This window comes from Schistocerca cancellata, chromosome 9 (assembly GCF_023864275.1).
Source record: "Schistocerca cancellata isolate TAMUIC-IGC-003103 chromosome 9, iqSchCanc2.1, whole genome shotgun sequence".
In the NCBI taxonomy this organism is placed as follows: Eukaryota; Metazoa; Arthropoda; class Insecta; order Orthoptera; family Acrididae; genus Schistocerca; species Schistocerca cancellata.
In genome coordinates this window covers 172,117,640-172,141,955 of record NC_064634.1, presented here as the reverse complement: position 1 = coordinate 172,141,955, position 24,316 = coordinate 172,117,640, and the positions used below count along the sequence as shown (strand labels likewise).

The 24,316-nt window shown below is 39.2% G+C and overlaps 1 protein-coding gene across 3 annotated transcripts in view; it reads left to right on the top strand.

The window, feature by feature from the left end:
* Positions 1–24,316, top strand: part of LOC126101143 (afadin) — a 1,121,024-nt gene that overhangs the window by 1,077,551 nt on the left and 19,157 nt on the right. For all 3 annotated transcript variants that reach the window (XM_049911831.1, XM_049911830.1, XM_049911832.1), the window contains 8 exons: positions 2,128–2,295; positions 4,259–4,390; positions 4,540–4,726; positions 7,434–7,745; positions 10,473–10,629; positions 11,820–11,966; positions 16,069–16,472; positions 18,837–18,966. In XM_049911831.1, the coding sequence (XP_049767788.1) occupies positions 2,128–2,295; positions 4,259–4,390; positions 4,540–4,726; positions 7,434–7,745; positions 10,473–10,629; positions 11,820–11,966; positions 16,069–16,472; positions 18,837–18,966 (1,637 nt within the window). The remainder of the gene's footprint in view (positions 1–2,127; positions 2,296–4,258; positions 4,391–4,539; positions 4,727–7,433; positions 7,746–10,472; positions 10,630–11,819; positions 11,967–16,068; positions 16,473–18,836; positions 18,967–24,316) is intronic.

The following is a 24,316-nucleotide window of genomic DNA, read 5'->3' as shown; positions in this document are numbered from 1 at the left end:
CAGCGATGTGGAAGGTGTAGTATACCGTTAGCAGAGCCTGTTCTGTAGATGGTGCGAATGGAGCGATCTACTGCTTGTCGAATCTCTGGAACCATTGTGAAGCGAATGCCACGAAGTCGTTCCTTCAGCATCAGAATCAAATCAAAGTCATAAGGACTTAAGTCACCTGCGACCAGCTTTGCGAAAGGAGCGGTGATACTTTCTGCGCAACCCACCCATCATTTTGCACGACAATCCACAGGTGCATACAGCACAAGCTGTGGCTGCTCTGTTCAGTCGATGGGACTGGGAAGTACTGTGCCATCCACCATACTCCCCGGACTTAAGTCCTTGTGACTTTTATTTGATTCTGAAGATGAAGGAACCACTTCATGGCATTCGCTTCAGAATTGTTCCAGAGATTCGACTGGCAGCAGACCGTTCCATTCGCACCATCAACAGAACAGGCTGTGCTAACGGTATACTACACCTTCCACATTGCCGGCAATGGGTTCTATGTAATGCTGGTGATTACTTTGAAGGGCAGTAACAGGTGCAAACATGTAACTCTTTCGTATCAGTTGTGAATAAATAGTTGCCACTATTCAAGTTCCAATCCTCGTTTGTTAGACATCATTGAAAATCTTAAAAGCGACGCTACTGAAGGGAATTGCATCACTTTTTATTAGAGTTGTTTTGTTTTTCTGTTAGTTCAGTTTGTCATGTACAGTGTGATTAAGCATATCTTACATTTCTTACACATTGTATGCCCGTGCATAATTGCATACTACTCAGAAGAATTAGAAGAGGTTATTTTGGAATTTACTCTATACTGCATAGAACAGTACTTCACAACTATTGTAAATAGTGTTGAAATCAATCGGTCGTACTATCATCAAGGATGGTTCTTATTTAAGTTTGAGAGCATAAGTAGTCCAAGTGTTCTTCCATTTCTTACATCGTGACACCTATGTGGCACACTCTGTATAAGTGTACAAAGGTCCTTCTGAGGAATGTTTTTCCACTAATTCATAAAAGTCTGTGAGTACTTGTGGTGCACCAGATGAGTGTGAACACTTTTTTCAATAATTTTCCATACGTGCATGACAGAAGTGAGGGTATATCTCGCCAAAGGCGACTCCATTATATGAATTTCCAGCATTCACATTGTATCCTTGATGATGAATGTTCTTGTGCACATCTTAGCTGTCTATGACTGATGCAGTTCTCCAGTGGCAAAATTGGCAATTCCCTTGGGTTTACATGAATAGCAGGTAAGGTTCACAATGTGTGTGGTGTTTTTTTTTAAGAGAACGTCAGATATAAGTTACCTTGAGGGTCTGTAATGCATTGACAACTTTGCCTTACATGTCTTGTGATTATTTCTGTCTCATTGTAGTTACTCTGAGGCAACTGAATGACAGGCAGGGAGACAATGATATCTGCTTTCTGCTATTGTAGTGACTTGCAAGCAGTTAATCAATAGCAGTATATGTGACATACTGGAAACACTATTTATGAATTACTACTGCAGTCTGTGGATCTTACTGTGTCACACTGGTAGCAAACTTATTTTGACGGTTCTTCAACACTGTAATGCAGGACTAAGCCAATAGATAAAATAGCATGTGGTTGTTCCATACAGTGTGTAGCCATGGGCTTGGAAGCTGTTCAGCAGTGTCACTGGTGTAAAAAGTGTCAAGTAGAGTTAACACAGCAGATGTTCTGCTAATTAATGTGAGCAGTGTACTAGTGATTAACAATCATAACTAGCTGTTTTTGTTCATTCTCAATAATATGGATGGGAATGGAAGGGTTTGTGTGTGTGGGTGTATGTGTATGTATACGTGTACATAAACTAACAAAGTTTGCCATGCATGCAAAAGAACAGCTGGTGTTTCTCTCTAACAAATCTGCTGAAAGAATTTAAAGAGTGTGTGTGTGTGTGTGTGTGTGTGTGTGTGTGTGTGTGTGTGTGTGTGTGTGTGCGAGCGAGAGAGAGAGAGAGAGAGAGAGAGAGAGAGAGAGAGAGAGAGAGATACCATGGTGACTCTGTATTTGTGATTTTAAATAAAGCTTTGTCCTTGCTTTGTCACTCTACTAACCAACTAACAACCTGCTTTGCGCTGCTTGCTCTGTCCCTCACAGCGACAGCTGGGCCCTCTTCTGCCCCTCGGCCACGACCAAAATCTGAACTGGTGACGTCAGCCCATCCCCTGCACAAGCCACCAGCAGAACCCCCGTCAGCATCGTCTGTGATGCACTTGCCGTCATCAGTGTCGTACCAGGAACGTCTCGTCGAATGGAGCAACACAGGTGGGGTGCCGGGGTGTCGGAGGCCGTACAATGAGTGTTACGTCGGAGCCACGTGTCCTGCTACAGGCGTGCTCTGTGGAAGGATGTTAGGCATTGATTCAGTACGCAGCATTGTTGACCGTCGAATGGGGAATTTTCCTGTGGTACCTACAGTTGTTGTCGAAGCTGAAGATGGTTCGGTGTCATCCGTAATTTCAGATGACGCATGTTCTGATGTGTGCTGTTCACAGTCATCATTCTGCACCCGTTCTGACATGTTAGGTGCCGTGGGTGGTTTCACATGTCAGTCATGTGAAAAGAACGACATTACTGCCCCACATAATCATAGGAGGACAGAACTCGATGAAGAGGAGAAGTTGAAAATTATTGAAGATGTCGATAAAATTTTGTTGGATATTGAAAATAAAGCTCCACCTATAGTATGTTCCCCTCCAGAGCTATTTACTAGTGATGGTAATCTGGAAAGTGTGGATCATAAAATTAATTTTAGTACAATGGAAGACGTGTCAGTGAACGCAGACAGTGATGATAGCAAGTGCTGGAAGTCACCAGATGAAGTACGTCTGGGCGAGGGTAGAGTTGCTGCTCTTGCAAAACATTTTTCCCAGATGGGTGAACGTGGACTCATTCGTCCAGGAAAGCGTATTTGTAAATCTGTTCCCAATTTATCAGGAAGACCCCATTGGGGTACAGTATACCGAACACCGGGTAACACACTTGTGTATCGACTCGGATCTAGTCTGGAGACAATTTCGTCACCACTTGGTCAACAAGACAAAGTAGTGAAGCCTATGCCATTCAGAAATATTAGACCACTGTCTCCGCTCAGGTGGAGTAAAAGTGAGAGTTACTTACTAGCAGCAAAACGTGTAAGAAGAAAGGCATACACCACAAGGAAACTTCAGAGTGAAGAAAATGTAAGTGCCACAAAAACTCGTAGGAAGTGTTCTGGTCAGAGGAGAGGCTGTTGCAGATTGAATAATAGAAGCAAAAGTGAAAGTGATGTACATAAAACCAATAGCCATGAGTTGTGGGAACACACTGACAGTGTAGAGAATTTATTACAATTCCCAAACTTAGCAACAAAAACTACACAGACATCTCCAAGGTATCACGAAAGCTGCCACACAGTGTGCATTCGTAGGAAAAGTGATGGCGAAATCTGTCACTATAAAAAGGATATCGAAAGCCGTTCTGCAAGTGCTGATGATTTACTCAAAACTGTTCATTTTGCCACAAAGGTCACTCAGACCTCTCCTTGTGTGAGAAGAGGGTGCCCAGACCAGAAACAACGCAGCTGGGAGCGACCTTGCAGTGAGGACAACTTGCTGGCTATGGGGAAGCTGAGATCAGGTCGCTGCGACAGTAAGGCAACAATACGTTCACTGTAGCATGTTGCCATTAGCGATCGTGTGGCTCTCTTTAGTTGAGTAGAGCACAACATTTAGTTTCAAGATTTTTTTAATTCTGTTTTACTTATTTTTTGTACATAATGACGTTTTGCATGGCTTCACTGTGAATGTATAGGAGATAGTGGATGAAGAAGGAATTTTTGTTTTGCATGATTTTTACATCAGTGTAGCTTAATGAATGTTATTTACCTGCTTAACACACATTTTGCTTCCAGTTTCATTTGATGTATTAGTTAATATAATCTGCCATTTGCAGACATTATGGTTTCGTCTTTTCTTTAGTGTATACTTTAGTATATACAGGTAAAGAAACAATTTTATTGACATTTGCTTTTTGGTGTAGTGCATGTTGACAATACTTGACGATGCATTGCAGACAAAAATCTGAACTATGGTGAAATTTTTATTATCATTACAGTTTCTCTGAGAAACAGTTAAACTTTTGCTTTTAACATTCTAGCTTTATTTTTGTTTGGTAAAAATTATATCTTTAAGTCATGAAGTGGAGCCTTATTACTTTAACTCACAGTATGCCACTTTTTTTAACATAGGACCACGACGAATGAGTGAACGTGATCTGCCATCGAGAATCATGAATGACCAAAGTCACACGATTGACCCCAGAAGAAATGTAATGCCTCATGCTCCAATTCAGAGTTCAAAATCAGTACCTTCTCTTAACAGTAAGTAACAAGGGGTTATTAATACATAAATTTTGTGTTATGTAGAAAGCAATAACACTACTTCTAGTGTATGTAAGCTATGAATGATATTCTAATTGTTGTGTTATGATGTTAACTTCTTGAGTTAAAGTGGACTTCCAACTCCACAGGTGGTAACGGAGACATAAGTGCAGGGAGAACGCAAGCAGTAGGGCAGCATGAGGTATTCAATCCTGGTTATAGTCGCACCTCTTCAACCAACAGTATACCACAAAAGTCGTATGATGGACCTCCGCACCAGCACATACCACCACAGCACCAGCCAACTGTGAATGGACCTACTGCCCTCAGGTCAAAGTAAGTCATACACAGAATTATTTTTGTCAGAATTATGAGGCACACACAAACACTTGAAGACAGGTTGATAAACACAATTGACTACTGTGCACTATTGCACGTGCAGCTCCCCTCCCCCTCCACCCCACAAATACATTCACATCATACACTCACATCAGTTTCAGTTTGAAGAAAGTCACAGTGTTTAATGGATGTTGATGAACTAAAAACTATTTGTTGTGAAACTGCTAAATTGTTTCACTGTTTGTCACAATTCTCCCTTTCCAGTGCAAGAATATTACCTACGTGACAACAAAATCATATGTGCGAATAAATTATGGGACAGAACTGTGGCCATTTCTTACCTTCAGGAGGCAAAGTGTGTAGTATTGCTGATAGACACATAACAGTAACAGTAAAACTGATACACTACCTAACTTTGTGAACTAACAGTGCATTCTTCAGGGAGAAGAGAGAGATGGAGTGGGTGAAGTGAAAAAGGAAGAGTAGGTCATTCAGATCCCAGAATGAGAAGGACCCGTCACTTTTCAACAACTTTTTTCCCCCATTCGGGCTCATCAGTATGAATTATCTCATCGTGTTTTGTAACCTTGTACATCAATATGTAGTCACTCTTGTTCTCTCTGGTTCTCTTACCCTACCCATCCCTATCTCCTCTCTGAGGAAGGTACTGTTAGTTCTGAAAGCCAGGTAGTATGTCGCTTTTACTTTTATTGTATGTCTATTGGCAGTATTACACATTTCACTTCCTGAATGCATTTATGGTTGTTTTTGTGGAATAGGGATGTACAATAAATTGTCTAATATGTCAGAACCCTCAAATGACCTAAAACACATTTTCAGTGAGTTTGCCCAAAAACTGCTATGGCAGATGTTCTTTTGCATGACACTGCAAGACCAAACACCAGTTATCACACGATTGACGAGGTCAGAAAAGGACGAAAAATGTGGAAACAGATGGAGATTACATTGAAAAATCGTAAATTAGCCATCAGTTTTGTGATTTTCAACCTATGTAGTTGCATGAAATTCTCGGTAAAAAAAAAGAATAGGAGGCATTACTTTCTCATTGACCCTCATAAATGTTCATATCAACAACACCATTAATTATTTGATTTTACTTAAACAAATCTGAGGTACTCGCAGCTATCAGGGTTCATTTTCCTGATAAGATGGAGTGTTACAATGTCTGGCTGAATGAAATACACAGTTATACTTTGTTTCCTTATTAGCAGAATTCTATATTTGTGACATTGGCAATGTCTAGTGTTCTGTATAGTGATGCATAGAGTACGAGAATTGATCCCTTGTCATTCAATTTTTTGGTTGGTACATTGAAAGAAAGATTGTAGGTACCCTACTGCGTATATCTGAATTTCTTTAATTTTGCCATTACACATACATATTTGAGGAATCAATATGTTTCTTGTATCGTATTGATGTACGGGACCTCGGAATTTGCCATTAGACCTCTTCATGATTTGCAAAACTTCACTTATACTGCCCCCTCTGTCTCCCACTTTCGGACCCTCCCTCCACTACGACCCTGTCTCTAGAGTTTGTCGCGCATTTCTATCACACACTTTAATTGACTAAATAGATCCATGAGAAATCGTGCATCTTTTCCTGAAATTTTCTCTATCCTATCTTTCATCCCAGTGTGGCCAGGGTCCCAGACCAATGAATAATCCTCAAGAATTGGTTGAAAGAACATTGTTCAAGCAACTTCCTTTATGGGTGAAATAGGAACTTTCTTTATTGGTGAAATATTTTTTCTTACGATCCTTCTGATGGACAGGGAGGGGATGAGATAGCAGGGTAGTGTTGGGGGACAGTAAAGTGCTGCTTGTGGGAGCATACAGGGAAGAGGTGAGGAGAGAGTGGGGCAGCTGGTGCAGTTTGGGGGCTGACGGAGGGTGCAGCAGAAAAGGAGATAAGTATAAACAGATTGAGGGTGTGCTGGTGGAATAGAGGGCTGTATAGTGCTGGAATGGGAAAAGGGAGGGTGATAGATGGGTAAAGGACGATGACTAATGGAGATTGAGGCCAGGACGGTTACAGGAACATAGAATATATTGTAGGGAGGATTCCCACCTGTGCAGTTCAGGGAAGCTGGTGTTGATAGGAAGGATCCAGATGGCGAAGGTCGTGAAACAGTCAGTGAAATGAAGAATGTCGTGTTGGGCAGCATGCTCAGCAACTAGATGGTGTAGATGTTTATTGGCCACTGAACCTACAATATATTTGTGTATCCCTACACAACACCTGCTCCCAGCCCCTTGCCTCGTGGCTCATATCCCTGTTATAGATATAGATTAAAGACCTGTCCCATACATCCTCCCACTACCACGTACTCCAGTCTGGTCACAAGCATCAGCTGTCTCACCAAAGGCAGTCGTGGGCGAGAGTTGCGCACACTTGTGTGTGTGTGTGTGTGTGTGTGTGTGTGTGTGTGTGTGTGTGTGTGATGAAGACCATGCTGGCCGTAGGCTTATTGTGACATTTTTGTTCTGCCTGTCTGGGATTCAGCATCTCGTTGATATGGTGAGTGGCAACTTTCTTTTTTCTATTATTGTTACATACCATCCTGAATTTTCCATTGTTAAATGCAGTAATAAATAAATATGGTCTTATCAGTGTTGTGTTGCAGGCTTAAGTTAGTTATAGTACGTAAGTGAAATATTGACATAGTATGAATGTTTTTCAGATCTAGTCAGAATTTGAGTGACACTCGCACCCTGCCACCGTCTGTACCCGTTTCCCGGCAGGCATCAAATCCTGCACTTCATGCGCATCAGGTGGCACAACCACAGCAGCAGAATGCTCCCCAGCATGGTGTTGGTGGCGAAAGTGAACGGTTCTACCAAAACCTCAGCATCTATCGTAACCAAGAGGTGCACAATGGAGGCTACCCTCCCTCGAGTCCCATTCGTGGAAGTGGTCCTCCAGGACAAGGTGGGAAGATGCCAAGTCCACAAGGTCACTACCATGATGCATCGCATCCAGCTTATACTGACAGGTAACCTGATAGCTAAAATTTACAGCATTATTTTTTGTCCCTCGTTGCTACTTGTGTTCCAGTGCTTGCAACTCTGTCGTACAAAAAGATGGATATACCATAAAGAAAATGAAATATAGATAAGGTAGCACCAGAAGAAGAGCCTACTGCTAACTTACTCTGTTTATGGTTGTAAAATAAGCTAATGTGTAAATATGACGTACAAATAACCGTTGCTATGTGATCTAGTTAACATGTTGTGCTAAGGAATTTTCAGTATTCCGTCAGTAGGTAGTATGAGAGTTAAGACCTTAGATATTTTTAATTTTTCAGGAAAATATCTAGATGCTTGTAAAAATGTGAGAGGAAATGAAACTTCTTTATAATGAGATATACTTATTACAACCATCTCACTGGCTCAATATGCATTTGCAGATTTCCTGTAACTTTCTCATTCCGCAGGCATGGTGCTAGGTTTGTTCAACTCTTCATATCGTGGCCTTTTCACTCAAGTACTTTCAGTTGCTTCAGAGACATCATGCTCTTGTTTTTGGGCTTCATGGTTCAGTTTCTTTATTTTTACCATTTTTAATTTATTGTTGTGCTAACATGCAAATTGCAAACTTTTCTTGTATTTATGATTTAGAAACTTTACTGAGCTCAATAGTTCTGTGTGTATATGTAACAATCACACGTATTTCTTATTCCTTAACAGAGCTATGAACCTGTCTGAACTTGACAGAAAGCTAATTGAAGCATACTTTCACCCCTCCTCCTCCCACCCACCCACCCACTGAAATAAGATGTATTTTGGATCCACATGAAGAAAAGCAGCATATGGTCTGTTATTATAATATAAGCAACACATGCTAAGAAGACCTGCGGTGCATAAAAGCAAAGGCTGTATCGTTTTGTTACATTTCTTTGTCAAGACCTCAGTTGAAACTATTTTAAAGACACTTTCTTGTTAAAAATTCAATTTTCTCATCAAAAAATCAATTTACGAAGAATCCATTACTTGTTCTGTACCATTTTAGCTTAATGCACATCTCGAAACTTCATATGGTGTCTTGGGCTTGCCTTCATCTATGGTAAGATGGAGTAATTGAATGATGTGATAATTGTGTAGTGATATTGGGAAAATACAGATGGCTGTACTGCTATGTTAACACTTCCTTTTAAAATTTGCGTATAGCAAGTTCTGACATTATAACATGCCCCATTCACTGTCTTTGAAGTTTTGCTGTGGTTCTGCTGATAGCCTTCCCAGAACCCACTAATCTATAGAACCTCTGACAAGAATCTGCTTTATCATAATTAATGTAATTAATCTTCTGTTGCCATTGCTGGGCTCCTGAATATTGACTCAGCATAGTGACATAGTGGCTAAGATACAGGAGTTGCACTCAGAAAATCTGGAGTTCATGTATTCTTCCAACCATTCATATTTATGTTTCTTATGCCAGGACGATTGCTTTGGAAAGAACATGGCCAGTTTGTTGCTTGTCCTTGTCATATCTGAGACTGTAGTCTATCTCTGATGACAGAATGTTACACTTTAGTTTTCTTTACTTCTTTTTCTAAATATTCTTTCTGTAATAAATATTAGTGTGTTACTACATTGGTGGGTGGTTTTGTATTCAATAATAACCACACATGTTTTTCAACTACTGTCACTAAGTTTTCGTATAACCCTGCAGTGTGTTCATCTTTCATGTTAGGAAGGCTTAGCAGTTTCTTCGAACTGGAATACAAGCCCTAAAAATTTATTGTGTCCATGCAGTAAATGAGAGAGAGAGAGAGAGAGAGAGAGAGAGAGAGAGAGAGAGAGAGAGAGAGAGAGATATGATTCCTGTGCATCGTAAACATTTCTTACATTGTGTCCTTTATTGTCCTTCCACAGCCCTGTTTTTATGAAGAACGCTTGCAAACTTATTCTCCGTTAATTGGGTAACTCAGTATTTCATACCTACATTTTTTTTTCTTCTATTGACTTCAGTAGTCAGTCTTCCTTTCATTTAATTCATAGTGACTCAAGAGCTCTGCAAGTGTTTAAGAATAGAACTGTGACAGGAAAATTGCAATTAGCCCCAAAGTTGTAGAATGATCAAGTTCCATCACAAGTTTAGGATGTAACGCCATTTGTCAGACAATAGTATTACATTTCTTGTGCAGTTTTGTGTGTTACCCATAAATAAACTAATAACTTTCTATTGTATGTGTTATATTAAATAATAGTTCTTGTGAAGATAATATTTAACTAATGTGTATTTATATAAACCAACACAGAATACAAATTGTTCTCTGTGCCATGCTGAATGACATTTTCTTCTTTTGATGTGTTAATAAATAGTTTGTGTCAAGTCCTACTTTATTTTATCACTGTATTTTTAATTAAAATGAAGGTTCAAAATAATTTTTACCAGATATAGAATGTAATCTTTCTTTGTTTGACACGTATTACATTTATTTATTTGGAATACTCAAAAACATACAGAATAAAAATTAATATAATTGATATTCATATGAGTGTCAATTAAAATGGAAAATTAGTCAGGTGGAGCACAATTGTTGTCTACTAAACTCTTTAGTTTTTGACAAATTATGTGGAATAATTGATCATACGAATAATGGGTATGCAGCATGTTCTAAATTTTGTTGTGGAGGTATACACACATGCATTTAATATTCAATCTTCTTAAACTGCTTGCTTTAGCTTGAGATGATGTATGTTTATTTACTTCCCAGGAGTCCACCACATCCACAGAAGACTGGATTACGTGGGTCACAGTCGTCCCTGCATCGGACACCTGAAATGCCAGTGAATGCTAGGGATCTGAGAGACCGGCCCACATCTGCGTACATTCCACAGAAAGACCCATATGGCAGCCCACAGCATGCCCAGGTAAATGACAGAAGAAAATTCAGTTTTGTCTTTTGCATTGCCATCTTTAACCTGTTGTCCTTTAGACATTTACACGGAATTCAACTTGTTAAGGCATATGTGATCTTTAAAACTGAAAATCTGATAGAAGGGAGAAATTGTTCACACTGTATTATCCATGATGTGATGAAATTTACCTTTGCTGTTTCTCCGGTAGGATGGAACAATTAACATGTAGGATTTTCACTCGGATTGAATAAGAAATTTCAGGTTAGTCTGTGGCAGCCTACATAAAATATAGAAAAGAGTGACACATTAGGAAGAGATGCACAAACAAAATCACATGTATTAACAGATGATATTTACAAGGGTTTTGTTTTGTTATTAGTAGTGGTAATTAAGTTTGGAACATAGGTAAAACAGTTCGCATTTACTTCATAATTTGTTCTGTCAGTATATCTCATTAGCTGCTGCACATAATGTTTATAATAAATATTTGAAAAATAAAATTTCATTCACTCTTTTCTGTTTTTTCATAATTGATCATAAGTTCTGAAATGTGATTGATTCACAAATGAGAAGTACTTATCGATAATGATTATGTCAGTTCTGTGCACCTTCATTGCCCAAACTATTGGTATCTAGTAACCGATACTTCCTCCCTAAAATCTGTGATTTTCATGGTAACAAATGTGGAACAAAAAGACTCAAACTATAGTCAAGACAATTCAGTTTCATATTTTATTATCTTCATGCTTCATGACACATATGAATGAACTGAACTGTACTAATCTCTGATTTTCCCCTGCTTCCATTGTTTATATTTCCACTAAGTTTTTGTTGTCAGATGTGATGAATTCATCCATGTCTTAAATTTTGAGATTCTAAAACATACTTAAACTGCATCCATCGATACCTCAGATATTATTTGGCTGTAGAGTCTTTTTTTTTTTCTTTTCTTTATTATGCCACTGTCTCTCTTCATTTTAAAGTAATACCGTAGTACTGAGGCATAAGAACCAGAAAAGTTGTGGATGTTCAACTGTAAATGAAAGTTAAAAATGCTTCTGTAATATATTATGTACAAATAGGCCCACTAACTTTTTCTCCACTTTTATTTTTATGCTGCAGTATATTGCACAAACTTTAAAGTGTTTATCTTAAATGGCTCTTCATTCAAATGAAATACTATCAGTACTATTCTGTTACAGGGAATGACAGCAAGATCTCAATCTACAAGAGACATGTTGCGCCAGGAAGCAAAATTGCATGAGATGCAGGAAGAAGTCAGAAGGCGTGAAATGCGAGGCATTACTTCTCCACAACTTCACCATCCACCACATCTGACTCGTCCACAAGTGAGTTGTAGTGAATATTTGGAAACAATTGCAATGCCTCTGTTTAATTGTTCTTGTGGCTTGTAAGCCAGTGCTGAAGAATTGGCCACCTTTAGTCATGACAGATGTCACATTTTGAAATCTACCACAGTCTTACAAACTAAGAACAGTCTTTAATATTGTAGATACTGATAGTGGTTGGGGAATTTAAGTATTTATGTAAATACTTGAACTCCATGTAATGCTAAATTCCATGATAAATTAAAGGTTGTTTTTGGTGGCTCAAACATGTAGGCTTCTACAATGAAAAGGACTGAGAAAAGTTGAATGGAGATGCTCCTTGTGTCATTACATTGTAAAGTAGTCTACTTTCTCCTCAGTTCCATTTTTTGAGAGCAGGCTACCTGTTTTAACTGTTCGGTGTTCTCAAAGCCAAAAGAATTCATGGTTTGTTATCTATTTTTTTCTGTTGCCCCTTGCTTTCACTCTGCTTACCAACAATCATCTTCTTTCTCTACTGCCAAGCTCCTTTATTCTTGTTAAAACTTTTCCTCACATGCATCATACTAGTTATCGAAAGCACGGCCATAGGGGGTATTGAGGGAAATTTGTGACTGGATTGAGGATTTATTGATAAGGAGGACAAAGCATATTAACACCAATGGAGAGTCATCAATGGATGTAGAAATGTGCACCAGGAAGCATGTGGGGACGTCTATGTTTCCTGTCACGTATTAACGACATTGCAGACAATATTAATATTAGGCTCAGACTTTACGCATATGACGCATTTATCCATAATGAAATACTGACTATAAAGAAGTACTCTGACAAAATCTGCAAAAATATTCAGTTTTATCTCAATAACATTTCAAACAGATTCAAAGATTGGTAACTTGCTTTAAATGTTCATCATATGTAGAACTTTGCACTTTCACAAAATAGAAAAAATACTTAGTATCTTATGACAACATCAATGAATGAAAATTGGAATCGATCATCTTCAATATCCAGTTTGTGTGGATATGAAATGGAATGGTCATAGCTCAGTCACAGGTAAAGTAATTGCCAGACTTCAGTTCATTGGTAGGATAGTAGAAAAATTCGGTCTGTCTACAAAGTAGATGGCTTTAAAAAACAATTGGCCACTCTTTCTACAATATTGTGCAAGTGTCTGGGACTAATACCAAATTGATTTAATAGGATATATTTAACATATACATAGAAGAGCAGCAAGAACAGTTATAGGTTCATTTGAACCTTGGGAGAAATCACAGAGATGCTGAAAAACTCTACAGGCTGATGCTTCAACTAAGATGTAAAATATGATGTGAAAGCCTACTTACAAAGTTATGTGAACCAGCTCTAAGTTAGGAAGAAATGTCCTAAGACCTTCTATGTATAGTTTAGGGTATGCAAAGATAAGATTAGACTAATTACATTGCACAAAGAGATATATAAACACATCATTTTTCCTGCACTTGATGTGTGAATTGAACAGAAATAGGCTCTGATGACTGATACATTGAGAATTAGCTTGGTTCAAATGGCTCCGAGCACTAGCGACTTAACTTCTGAGGTCATCAGTCGCCTAGAACTTAGAACTAGTTAAACCTAACTAGCCTAAGGACATCACACACATCCATGCCCGAGGCAGGATTCGAACCTGTGACTGTAGCGGTTGCTTGGCTCCAGACTGTAGTGTCTAGAACCGCACGGCTACTCCGGCCGGCAGAGAATTAGCCTCTGCCATTTACTTCACAGTGTTTTGTAGAGTATGGACACAAACATACTTCTCCCGTAATTTTTCTTTATTCTGACACACTAGCTGCCTATTTTCTACAGCTCTTATTTAACTTCTCCGTTTTCTCCATCTTATCCATTGCTTTCCTTTATTGCCTTTGACATCTTATGTTGACTTTTGTCTAGTAGCTACTGTCATCTTGTAAATCCAGGAAATGAAATCTTTTAGCTGTTTAAAATTAGATTTTGTTCCAGCATTTCTTCTTGTTACTAGAGTCTACTGTGTTACTGGAAGAAAAGTCCTTTTAGAGTACATGTTTATATTCTGCAGTTTCGTATGGTTTTCCTGCGTAGTGCCCATTGGTTACTTAGGAGTTCAATCTCTGCACAAAAAAAAAAAAAAAAAAAAAAAAAAAAAAAAAAAAAAAAAAAAAAAAAAAAAAAAAACCATATTGTCAGTGTGGAACTTCAATCTGCCAGAGTGTGCACCTTTCACAATCTGCTTCATTCTATCTTCTGAGATTTCGCGATTTTCTGCTATAGAATATCTGACTGAATACTCAGAAGATCAGTGTTAACTCAACCTGTTCTTGGAACTGCAATCTTGAACTTTACATCACTTACGCTGTAAATAAACTGAAATAATACTCAGTATATTTTTTTATTAATATTTGTATAAAAACATGAAAATAAAATGCAAAGTAATATATGGGATTGCAAGTAAATCTCCAGGTGCGGATCATAAGGCATACTTGAGAACTTCATATATAAGATTACATAATTTTATTGTTATGGACAATCAAAAATTTTTCGTTTGAAGACTGAATAGTCGAAAATCAGTATATTGATCAAGCAAGACCATTGTGAGCATTGAGGCAATCATCCCACTGATGCATCAGGTTGAAGAAATCAGTTTGGTAAAACACTGTGTCCTGCTGCGTGAAGAAGTCCGTAATTGCCTGCTGTATACTTGTTGACCCTAGTCGGTTTTTAAGTGACTGAAGGTGTTATAATCACATGGGAAGAGATAGGGACTATAGGACGGGTGCTCAAGTGTCTCTCACCCGAGTTGGCCTCCCAGATTGACCTGTGCCTTGTGTCAAATTTTGACGAGCATGGAACTTGGCACACCATTCCACAATGGTGGTTTTTGACAAATATGCTGCCCCATACACATTCTGTATTTTCTGAAGATGGACGTCTAAGATGTGTGTCCTTCAGCTGCCAAGAAAAGAATAACTGTCCTTTTCAGAGGCATTTAGTAATGACTGCATAATAGTTTATGTTTCCATGTTTATTGCTTGCATGCCAGAGAGACATGAACACGGCACTAATCCTATGCTACTTGGTTGATTCTTATATATCTGCATCGGAGTTGTGCAGCATTACATATACAATGCAGCAATACCCTCAAATGGACACTTTTCAATTGGCCTTTTACAGTTGAAACTTCCTGGCAGATTTTCATGCACTTTGGTGATATTCATTGTAAAAACAGAGGAAGCAGTACTCAGCATTTTGCACAGGTTATAAATGCTATGTCTTTACAATTACATGGTTTTGAGTTTCCATATAAAAACAAACTAGGTTTATGTTTGTAAAAGGTTCTCCTCATTGCACAGTTTGGCAGCAGACTTGCATGTAATGCTTCATTTTGTCAAATATTGGCAGGGATAGTTGGTGAGACACTATGAAATGTATTTTGATGCAGTCTTCCCAGTATGTGGTTCCATTTTCTCTCTCAATGAGCCAACCTTTTTATTTTTACAATCCTTTATTGGAAATTTGTTTGCACTCCCAAATTTTCCTTAGTCTTTTATGAAAATATATATAAAAACAATGTATTCACCATTACTTCAGTTTATTTCCAGTGTAAAAATTAAAAGTAACAGCAGGTTTACATAAAGGGTCTCGACACCATGATCCTCGGATTACCGTTTCGTACTCTTTCCGATGCACCAATCGCTGCCAGCAAACTACGCTATGTAAGTCGCTATGTAAGTGACTCGTGTCTCGCCTGACCCACGTCAAAAATGCTATTTTCTTCTAAATTCTTATCCGTTTGGAGCTCCCACTTGTGTCACTTTCATTTCTGGCCAAACTCTCAATGTTCCATAAATTTGAATGAAATTGATGATGACAAGTAGGTGTGATCCCCTTGTAAGCTTTATGTGCTCTCTACAATTCAATTGTACTTTTTCCATACTATATTGTTTTGTGCATCATTGAACTATAATTGTCGTACAAATTTTGAACAGTAGTATATTGATTAATTTGAACAGAATATTGTAAGTGGATAATTATTTAAGTTGTTTATTATTAACTATGAAATGGCCTGTAATATGTTCTGTAATTGAAGGTTTTCATTTCTCATCACCAGATGCTGCCAAATATGCCTCGTGTACCAAACACAACCTACAATTATCCATCATCACCACAGCAGCAAGTACTGGAACAGGGTTACCACCACTCTCATCACGCGATGTCACCTACTTCTCCGACATACAGACCGGGTTATGCACCCCCTCCAACAGCACCCAAACCTTCACGCCAACCATCAGAACTACCTCAGATGATGCCAGCTCAGTATCACCACCATCACCATCACCAGCAGCAGGCACAACAAACTGAACACGGGTTGTACCGTGAAAGTCCACCACCTCCTCCACCACCTACCTCCACGCATCCTCTTTACCAGGGTCAGCAGCAACACCCACCCTCTCTGCAGCAGCAGCCGCAGCAACAGCAACAACAACAGGATCACAGATCTGTCAATGATAACAGGTAGGAAGAAATACTTACATTTGTAAACACAAGCTGTAATGGGTCTTGCTGCTGGTGGCTATAATACGTTTTCTCCATATTTAGAAGGTACAGTAAACAGCAGAAGTGTAGTAGAAAATGGCAACTAAATTTAAGGTCTCGGTTTCAACATGCTAAGAACATTAATTATGTTGGATGAATGTGAACTCCACAAAACCTTTAAAAGGACTGTTGTTCTCCAGGAACTTGTTACAGCATAATTTGTTTGGTTTATTGCCCCCATTACCTTTGTGACTGTATTGTACTGAAAATACTGATGTCACAACACAAAAGTGTATAATCTCCATTATGTTTGTAAAAAAAAAACTTCTCCACAGAGTTCACTGCTGACAACTCAGTTAAGTACTTTGTTGTTCCTTTGCCTCCTGAGTGCTATTGATACAATGTTAGGACACCAAGTTATGGAAACAGCTAATAAATACCAAAAAAGAATAATAAACTAATCTCATTGCCATGAATTAACTGTAAGTAACAGTACAGAACTGTTTATGTAGAGATGTTTAAAATATTGACTACCATAACCACAATTGTACAGCATCATATCATGAACTTTCTTATATGCTGTACCAAAGATGTGTACTATTCCACTGTTTACGGTCATCTAACACTGCCAGAAACAAAACTTAAGATAGTACCGACCAGTGGACAAGAGAGGCGAGAGCTGAAGAGGCAAGCAGGTGTTACCTGTGTTATCAGCAATAGAAAAAATCAATGAAAACACTTCCTTACCTAACATAACACTGACCATTCTGATAACACAACAGAGGATGTTGCCAGGCCTATGTGCATGCTATGTCTATGTGATATTAAGCTTTTATGTCTAATACACTGGTCTGTGCATCTCCCTAGTTCTATTTCATGTGCATCGTTCTTCATGAGTGATACAGTTTCCACAACTGTTAATGAAAATTTAAGGTTTCATAGAGCTTGCACAGCATGGACACCATGCAATTAGTAAAGTATGAGTTACTGCAGGTATTCAGTTACATTTCACAGATCATGTTTCCATGCAGTACTAGGAAAATGATATGCCTTTTATGCCACTGAGTCTGAAAATGATCACTTGCACAACAAAAATAGTGTTGACATAGTTCATAATCCCATGGAGCAGCTTGCCAGCATGTTTTAAGTAATGAAACCCAGTGAGGCATCGATTTCCAGTTTATACTGTATTAAGAAATACCTTTTCATGTCTGTTGCCATCTCTTTACTTGTAAAGGCATATTGCACAGTACATATTTGACAGTGGGACCTCCTGGTTGAATTATCAACAATATAAGGAAAAGATACACTGCTACTCACCATAAAGGTGACACTTTGAGTGACAGACAGGCACAACGATAAGACACTTACACATTAGCTTTTGGCCAAAGCCTTCTTCAGAAAAGGAAACACACACACATGATCGCCATCTCCAGCAGCTCAGACTGGAATGCTGGAATTCCTTGTACAAACAAATGTGCATATGTTTCCTTTTCTGAAGAAGGCTTTGACTGAAAGCTAACGTCTAAGTGTCTTTTCATTGTGCCTGTCTGCAACTCAATGTGTCACCTTTACAGTGAGTAGCAATTTATCATTTCCTTGTAATGCTGAGTATGTATTTGTTCATTTGAAGCCCAGAAATCTTAAACTGTGTAATCGCAAAGATATGGGGCTATTGACAAAATGTTAAATACATTTTCACGCATTAAATTTGCATACAACATGTTAAGTAATTGCAGCAATAATCTCACACTTAAGTAGCTAAATAATTTAAAAATTACATAAAAATTCAACACACTTCAGGACTTTTTTTTCTTAAGATTTAAATTTTGTGAGGGAGGGGATGATATCAATAGTTAATGCAAGTTAGCCTTCAGACACTTATCAATAGAATAAAAAGTATGTGTCATTAGCAAACCCTTAACTTTCATCCTGAAGATATCGCTTTCATTTCTGATTGATAAGATGTAGTTTGTTACAAAGTAGGCAGCTGCCCATATTTCTCACTCCATTAAGACTTCTACTTCATCTGACACCTCCCAGTTCTGTAGATACTTAAATAAAAGTGAGAAAAACTAACAATGCAAAAAGGAAGTTACAGGCATCCATGGCAGATACTTTTAGGTATTAAGAATGTTTCTGCATTTGACTTTGATTCACAATTTGTGTTTTAACAGCAGTGAAAAAGCAAAACACAACCAACCCCCTTGATATTTGCTGTAACATTTCATTAAAAATTTCAGTCTGTTTGCCATAAATTACTTTCTGATATTAAATGGAACCTTCTAGAAATATTTGAATATCAAGCAAGAAGTTAATGCTTGACTTGACGTTGCATTTCAGATATGCTGCCAGCATGGCTGATCCTCCACGAGGCTCCTATTACCCCTCATCAACTGGTAATACTAACCAACCACCACGTCAGTATCAGTTCAGTGCAACTAATCCATGGGAACGAGAAGAACGTGAAAAGGTAATGTCTGGTTTCTAATTATTTCATTAAGCACTACATGATTAATGCACATTGTTCATCTCTCTCTCTCCCCCCCCGCCCCCCCCTCTCTCTCTCCCCCCTCTCTTCTCTCCCCCCCCCTCTCTCTCTCTCTCTCTCTCTCTCTCTCTCTCTCTCTCTCTCTCTCTCTCTCTCTCTCCCCCCCCCCTCTCTTTCTCTCCCCCCCTCTTTCTCTCCCCCCCTCTCTCTCTCTTTCCCCCTCTCTCTCTTCCCCCCTCTCCCTCTCCCTCTCTCTCTCTCTCTGTCTCTCTCCCTCCCAACCTCTTCTCTCTCTCCCCCTCCCCCTCCTCTCCCTCTCTCTCTCCCCTCCCCCCCTTCTCTCTCTCTCTCTCTCTCTCTCTCTCTCTCTCTCTCTCTCTCTCTCTCTCCCCCTCCCCACCCTCCCCCTGTGTGTGTGTGTGTGTGTGTGTGTGTGTGTGTGTGTGTGTGTGTGTGTGTGTTTGTGAGAGAGAGAGAGAGAGAAGGAATCACTTGTGATTGGAGCAGTAGTGATGAAACATTGTAGTTTTAAAATAATTTATGTTTCTGTAGTCAGCAATAAACTTGTTTATGTAAGAAAAGAGTTTTAAAATAAAAAATGCTCTAAAGAATGAATGACTTCTTGGAAGTTACATTGATGACATTTTCATTATACTGAAACTACGCTAACATATCCATCATTGCCGACTCGCGAGTCACTGATCAGAACACACTATTTGCCACAATGACCATTGGATAACGAGTATGTGCATCAGATGATGTTTTAGGGCCAGTTGTACCATTATGTATGAAAATAAAACAATTATCTTGATTGAATTGTGATGGAAAACGCAACCTGGGTGCACCATTCTGAATAAGGAAGTGGGAGCACTCACTGAATCCAGTCAAGAAAAATTCAAGAGCTCAATGTCCAGTTGACAATATTTTGGGAAGTCAAGACGGCTGTGATGATGCAGCTCCAGAAGAATGATCAAACTCACTAGTTGTGGCAGCCAGTGCACACACAGTGTACTTTTCTCAAGATAGCACTCCTGCCCTGTGCCAACACATGCTGCCAAAACTGCACATATTATGAATACACTACGTGATCTGAAATTTGATGTGCTTAAGCATCTACCCTTCATTTTCACATGACTTGAGGTAACGGAAGTGGCTTATGATGCAAAAGTTTTTTGTGGAGGACATACACGGTTTGTAGACGAAGTGAGACACACAGCAGGTGACTGCAAAACAAGACAGCGCTTACTTTTCTAAGTAATTTGGTAAAAGACTGTAATAACAAATTTTTTGTTATTTTATGTTTTGCCCTTATAATTTGTGAATAAAGATGCCTAATACATGTGAATTTGGTGTTTTAAAACTGATAATACTGCAAGTTATTTTTTCTGATTCGGTTGTTATTTTATGTTCACTGTATCAGTAGCATCTTCCTTAATTCAGAATGACTGAAACAATACATATGACCTTCCTTTTGATTTCTGTTTGTAGTAAGCTGTGTTGTCTGTTGAAATAAGAACATTTGTCTCTGTGGACTGTCCGAACGCTTCTGCATTGTACCCTTACAAGTAGCAGGCTTCTGTTCGACTTAACAGAGGTGATCTACTGACCTCTGAATTAGTGTCTTTATCTACATCTACTAATATGTGTTACTCTATAACATCATCATCATCGTCATTTAAGACTGACTATGCCTTTCAGCATTCAGTCTGGAGCATAGCCCCCCTTATAAAATTCCTCCATGATCCCCTATTCACTGCTAACATTGGTGCCTCTTCTGATGTTAAGCCTATTACATCAAAATCATTCTTAACCGAATGCAGGTACCTTCTCCTTGGTCTACCCCGACTCCTCCTACCCTCTACTGCTGAACCCATGAGTCTCTTGGGCAACCTTGCTTCTCCCATGCGTGTAACATGACCCCACCATCTAAGCCTGTTCGCCCTGACTGCTACATCTATAGAGTTCATTCCCAGTTTTTCTTTGATTTCCTTATTGTGGACACCCTCCTGCCATTGTTCCCATCTACTAGTACCTGCAATCATCCTAGCTACTTTCATATCCGTAACCTCAACCTTGTTGATAAGGTAACCTGAATCCACCCAGCTTTCGCTCCCATACAACAAAGTTGGTCGAAAGATTGAACGGTGCGCAGATAACTTAGTCTTGGTACTGACTTCCTTCTTGCAGAAGAGAGTAGATCGTAGCTGAGCGCTCACTGCATTAGCTTTGCTACACCTCACTTCCAGTTCTTTCACTATGTTGCCATCCTTTGAGAATATACATCCTAAGTACTTGAAACCGTCCACCTGTTCTAATTTTGTTCCTCCTATTTGGCACTCAACTGGTTTATATTTCTTTCCCACTGACATTACTTTCGTTTTGGATATGCTAATATTCATACCATAGTCCTTACATTTCTGATCTAGATCTGAAATATTACTTTGCAAACTTTCAATCGATTCTGCCATCACAACTAAGTCATCTGCATATGCAAGACTGCTTATTTTATGTTCACATATCTTAATCTCACCCAGCCAGTCTATTGTTTTCAACATATGATCCATAAATAATATGAACAACAGTGGAGACAGGTTGCAGCCTTGTCTTACCCCTGAAACTACTCTGAACCATGAACTCAATTTACCGTCAACTCTAACTGCTGCCTGACTATCCATGTAAAGACCTTTAATTGCTTGCAAAAGTTTGCCTACTACTCCATAATCTCGTAGAACAGACAATAACTTCCTCCTAGGAACCCGGTCATATGCCTTTTCTAGATCTATAAAGCGTAGACACAATTCCCTGTTCCACTCATAACACTTCTCCATTATTTGCCGTAAGCTAAAGATCTGGTCCTGACAACCTCTTAAGAGGCCTAAACCCATACTGATTTTCATCCAATTGGTCCTCAACTAATACTCGCACTTTCCTTTCCTGAGAAGATTTTACCCACCACGCTGATTAAAGAGATACCTCTGTAGTTGTTACAATCTTTTCTGTTTCCATGTTTAAAGATTGGTGTGATTACTGCTTTTGTCCAGTCTGATGGAACCTGTCCCAACCCCCGGTCATTTCAATTATCCTGTGTAGCCATTTAAGACCTGACATTCCACTGTATTTGATGAGTTCCGACTTAATTTCATCCACCCCAGCTGCTTTATTGCACTGCAATCTATTGACCATTTTCTCCACTTCCTCAAATGTGATCCTATTTCCATCATCATTGCTATCCCATTCTACCTCGAAATCTGAAACATTACTGATCGCATTTTCACCTACATTGAGCAACTCTTCAAAATATTCCTTCCATCTGCCCAAGGCATCCACAGGATTCACCAGCAGTTTTCCTGACCTGTACAAAATACTTGTCATTTCCTTCTTACCTCCCTTTCGAAGACTGCTAATTACACTCCAGAATGGTTTTCCAGCAGCTTGACCCATAGTCTCCAACCTGTTTCCAAAGTCTTCCCACGATTTCTTCTTGGACGCTGCAATTATCTGTTTGGCTTTGTTTCTTTCTTCAACATAACTTTCTCTGTCTACCTGAGTTCTAGTATGTAGCCATTTTTGATACGCCTTCTTTTTCCTTTTACAGGCTGCCTTGACTGTGTCATTCCACCAAGCTGTTTGCTTCATCCTACTTTTACACACTACTGTTCCAAGACATTCTTTAGCCACTTCTAGTACTGTGTCCCTGTACCTTGTCCATTCCTTTTCCAATGACTGTAATTGACTACATTCAACTAACTGGTACCTTTCTGAGATCGCTGTTATGTACTTGTGCTTGATTTCCTTATCCTGAAGTTTCTCCACTCTTATCCTCCTACATATGGACCTGACCTCCTGCACTTTCGGCCTCACAATCCCAATTTCACTGCAGATTAAATAATGATCAGTGTCATCAAAGAATCCCCTGAATACACGTGTGTCCCTCACAGCCTTCCTGAATTCCTGACATGTTATTATATAGTCAATGACAGATCTGGTTCCCCTACCTTCCCAAGTATACCGGTGAATGTTCTTATGTTTAAAAAAGGAGTTTGTGATTACTAAGCCCATACTGGCACAGAAATCCATGAGTTGTTTCCCGTTCCTGCTGGCTTCCATATCCTCTCCAAATTTACCCATAACCTTTTCATACCCTTCTGTTCGATTTCCAATCCCTGGCGTTAAAATCACCCATGAGCAGAACACTGTCCTTGTCCTTTACTCTAACAACTACATCACTGAGTGCCTCATAAAAACTATCCATCTTATCTTGATCTGTCCCTTCACAATGCGAATATAGTAACACAATCCTAATTTTCTTGCTAGACACTGTCAAATCTATCCACATCAGTCGTTCGTTTACATACCTTATTGCAACTACGCTGGGTTCCATTTCTTTCCTGATGTAAAGCCCTACACCCCATTGTGCTATTCCTGCTTTGACTCCTGACAGGTAGACCTTGTATTCTCCCACTTCCTCTTCTTCTCACCCCTTACCCGAGTGTCACTAACAGCTAAAACGTCCAGTCCCATCTTACTTGCAGCCTCTGCCAGCTCTGCCTTCTTCCCAGAGTAGCCCCCATTGATATTAATAGCTCCCCATCTCATTACCATTTGTTTGCCAAGTCGTATCTTAGGAGTCCCTGGTTTGTCAGTTAGAGGTGGGACTCCGTCACCTCCAAAGGTCCGAGGCATTTTGCTCTGATTGTTGCCAGCATCATATTTAAAGTACCAGGGAAGCAGGTTGCTAGCCTTACTTGCCCCGAGTCCCATTGGGTTTTACCCCTAACGGCTGAGGGACTAACCGGTGGATTTGGTAGTCTTTGCCGTATGAGCACAAAGGTGACCACGACTCAGAATATGTCCGAGATGCCCAGCCTTATTCCAAAGTAGCTGGTATCCCGACTGTCGGGACCACTTACTTGGCCACTCATACGTTGCCCGTGGTTCATGAACTAGGACATGACTACAGGAACCCACACCATGAACTCTATAACAGTTTCTATATTTTTGCACACAGTGTATAAGACACTGGCATTTAAAGTTAAAGCAATAGCAGCCCTCGGTCGCAAAAATGAAATCTTTTTGACCCAGGTTTCAGCAACTACTAAGAGTGCCTTCATCAGAAGTAAAACACAAACTGGCCTATAATGAAAGTACAAAATTTTAGGAAAAACATTTTTTTAAGTGTAGGTACTGACTAGCAGTACAAGAAAGATAAGAAACAGTACTTACATGTCACATATAAAATAAATATCAAGCAATAAAGCTTTAGTCACAAAATTTTAAAATAGAAAACATAAAAGATAAGCCACTACGGGCTGCTCACATGTGTCAAGCTATG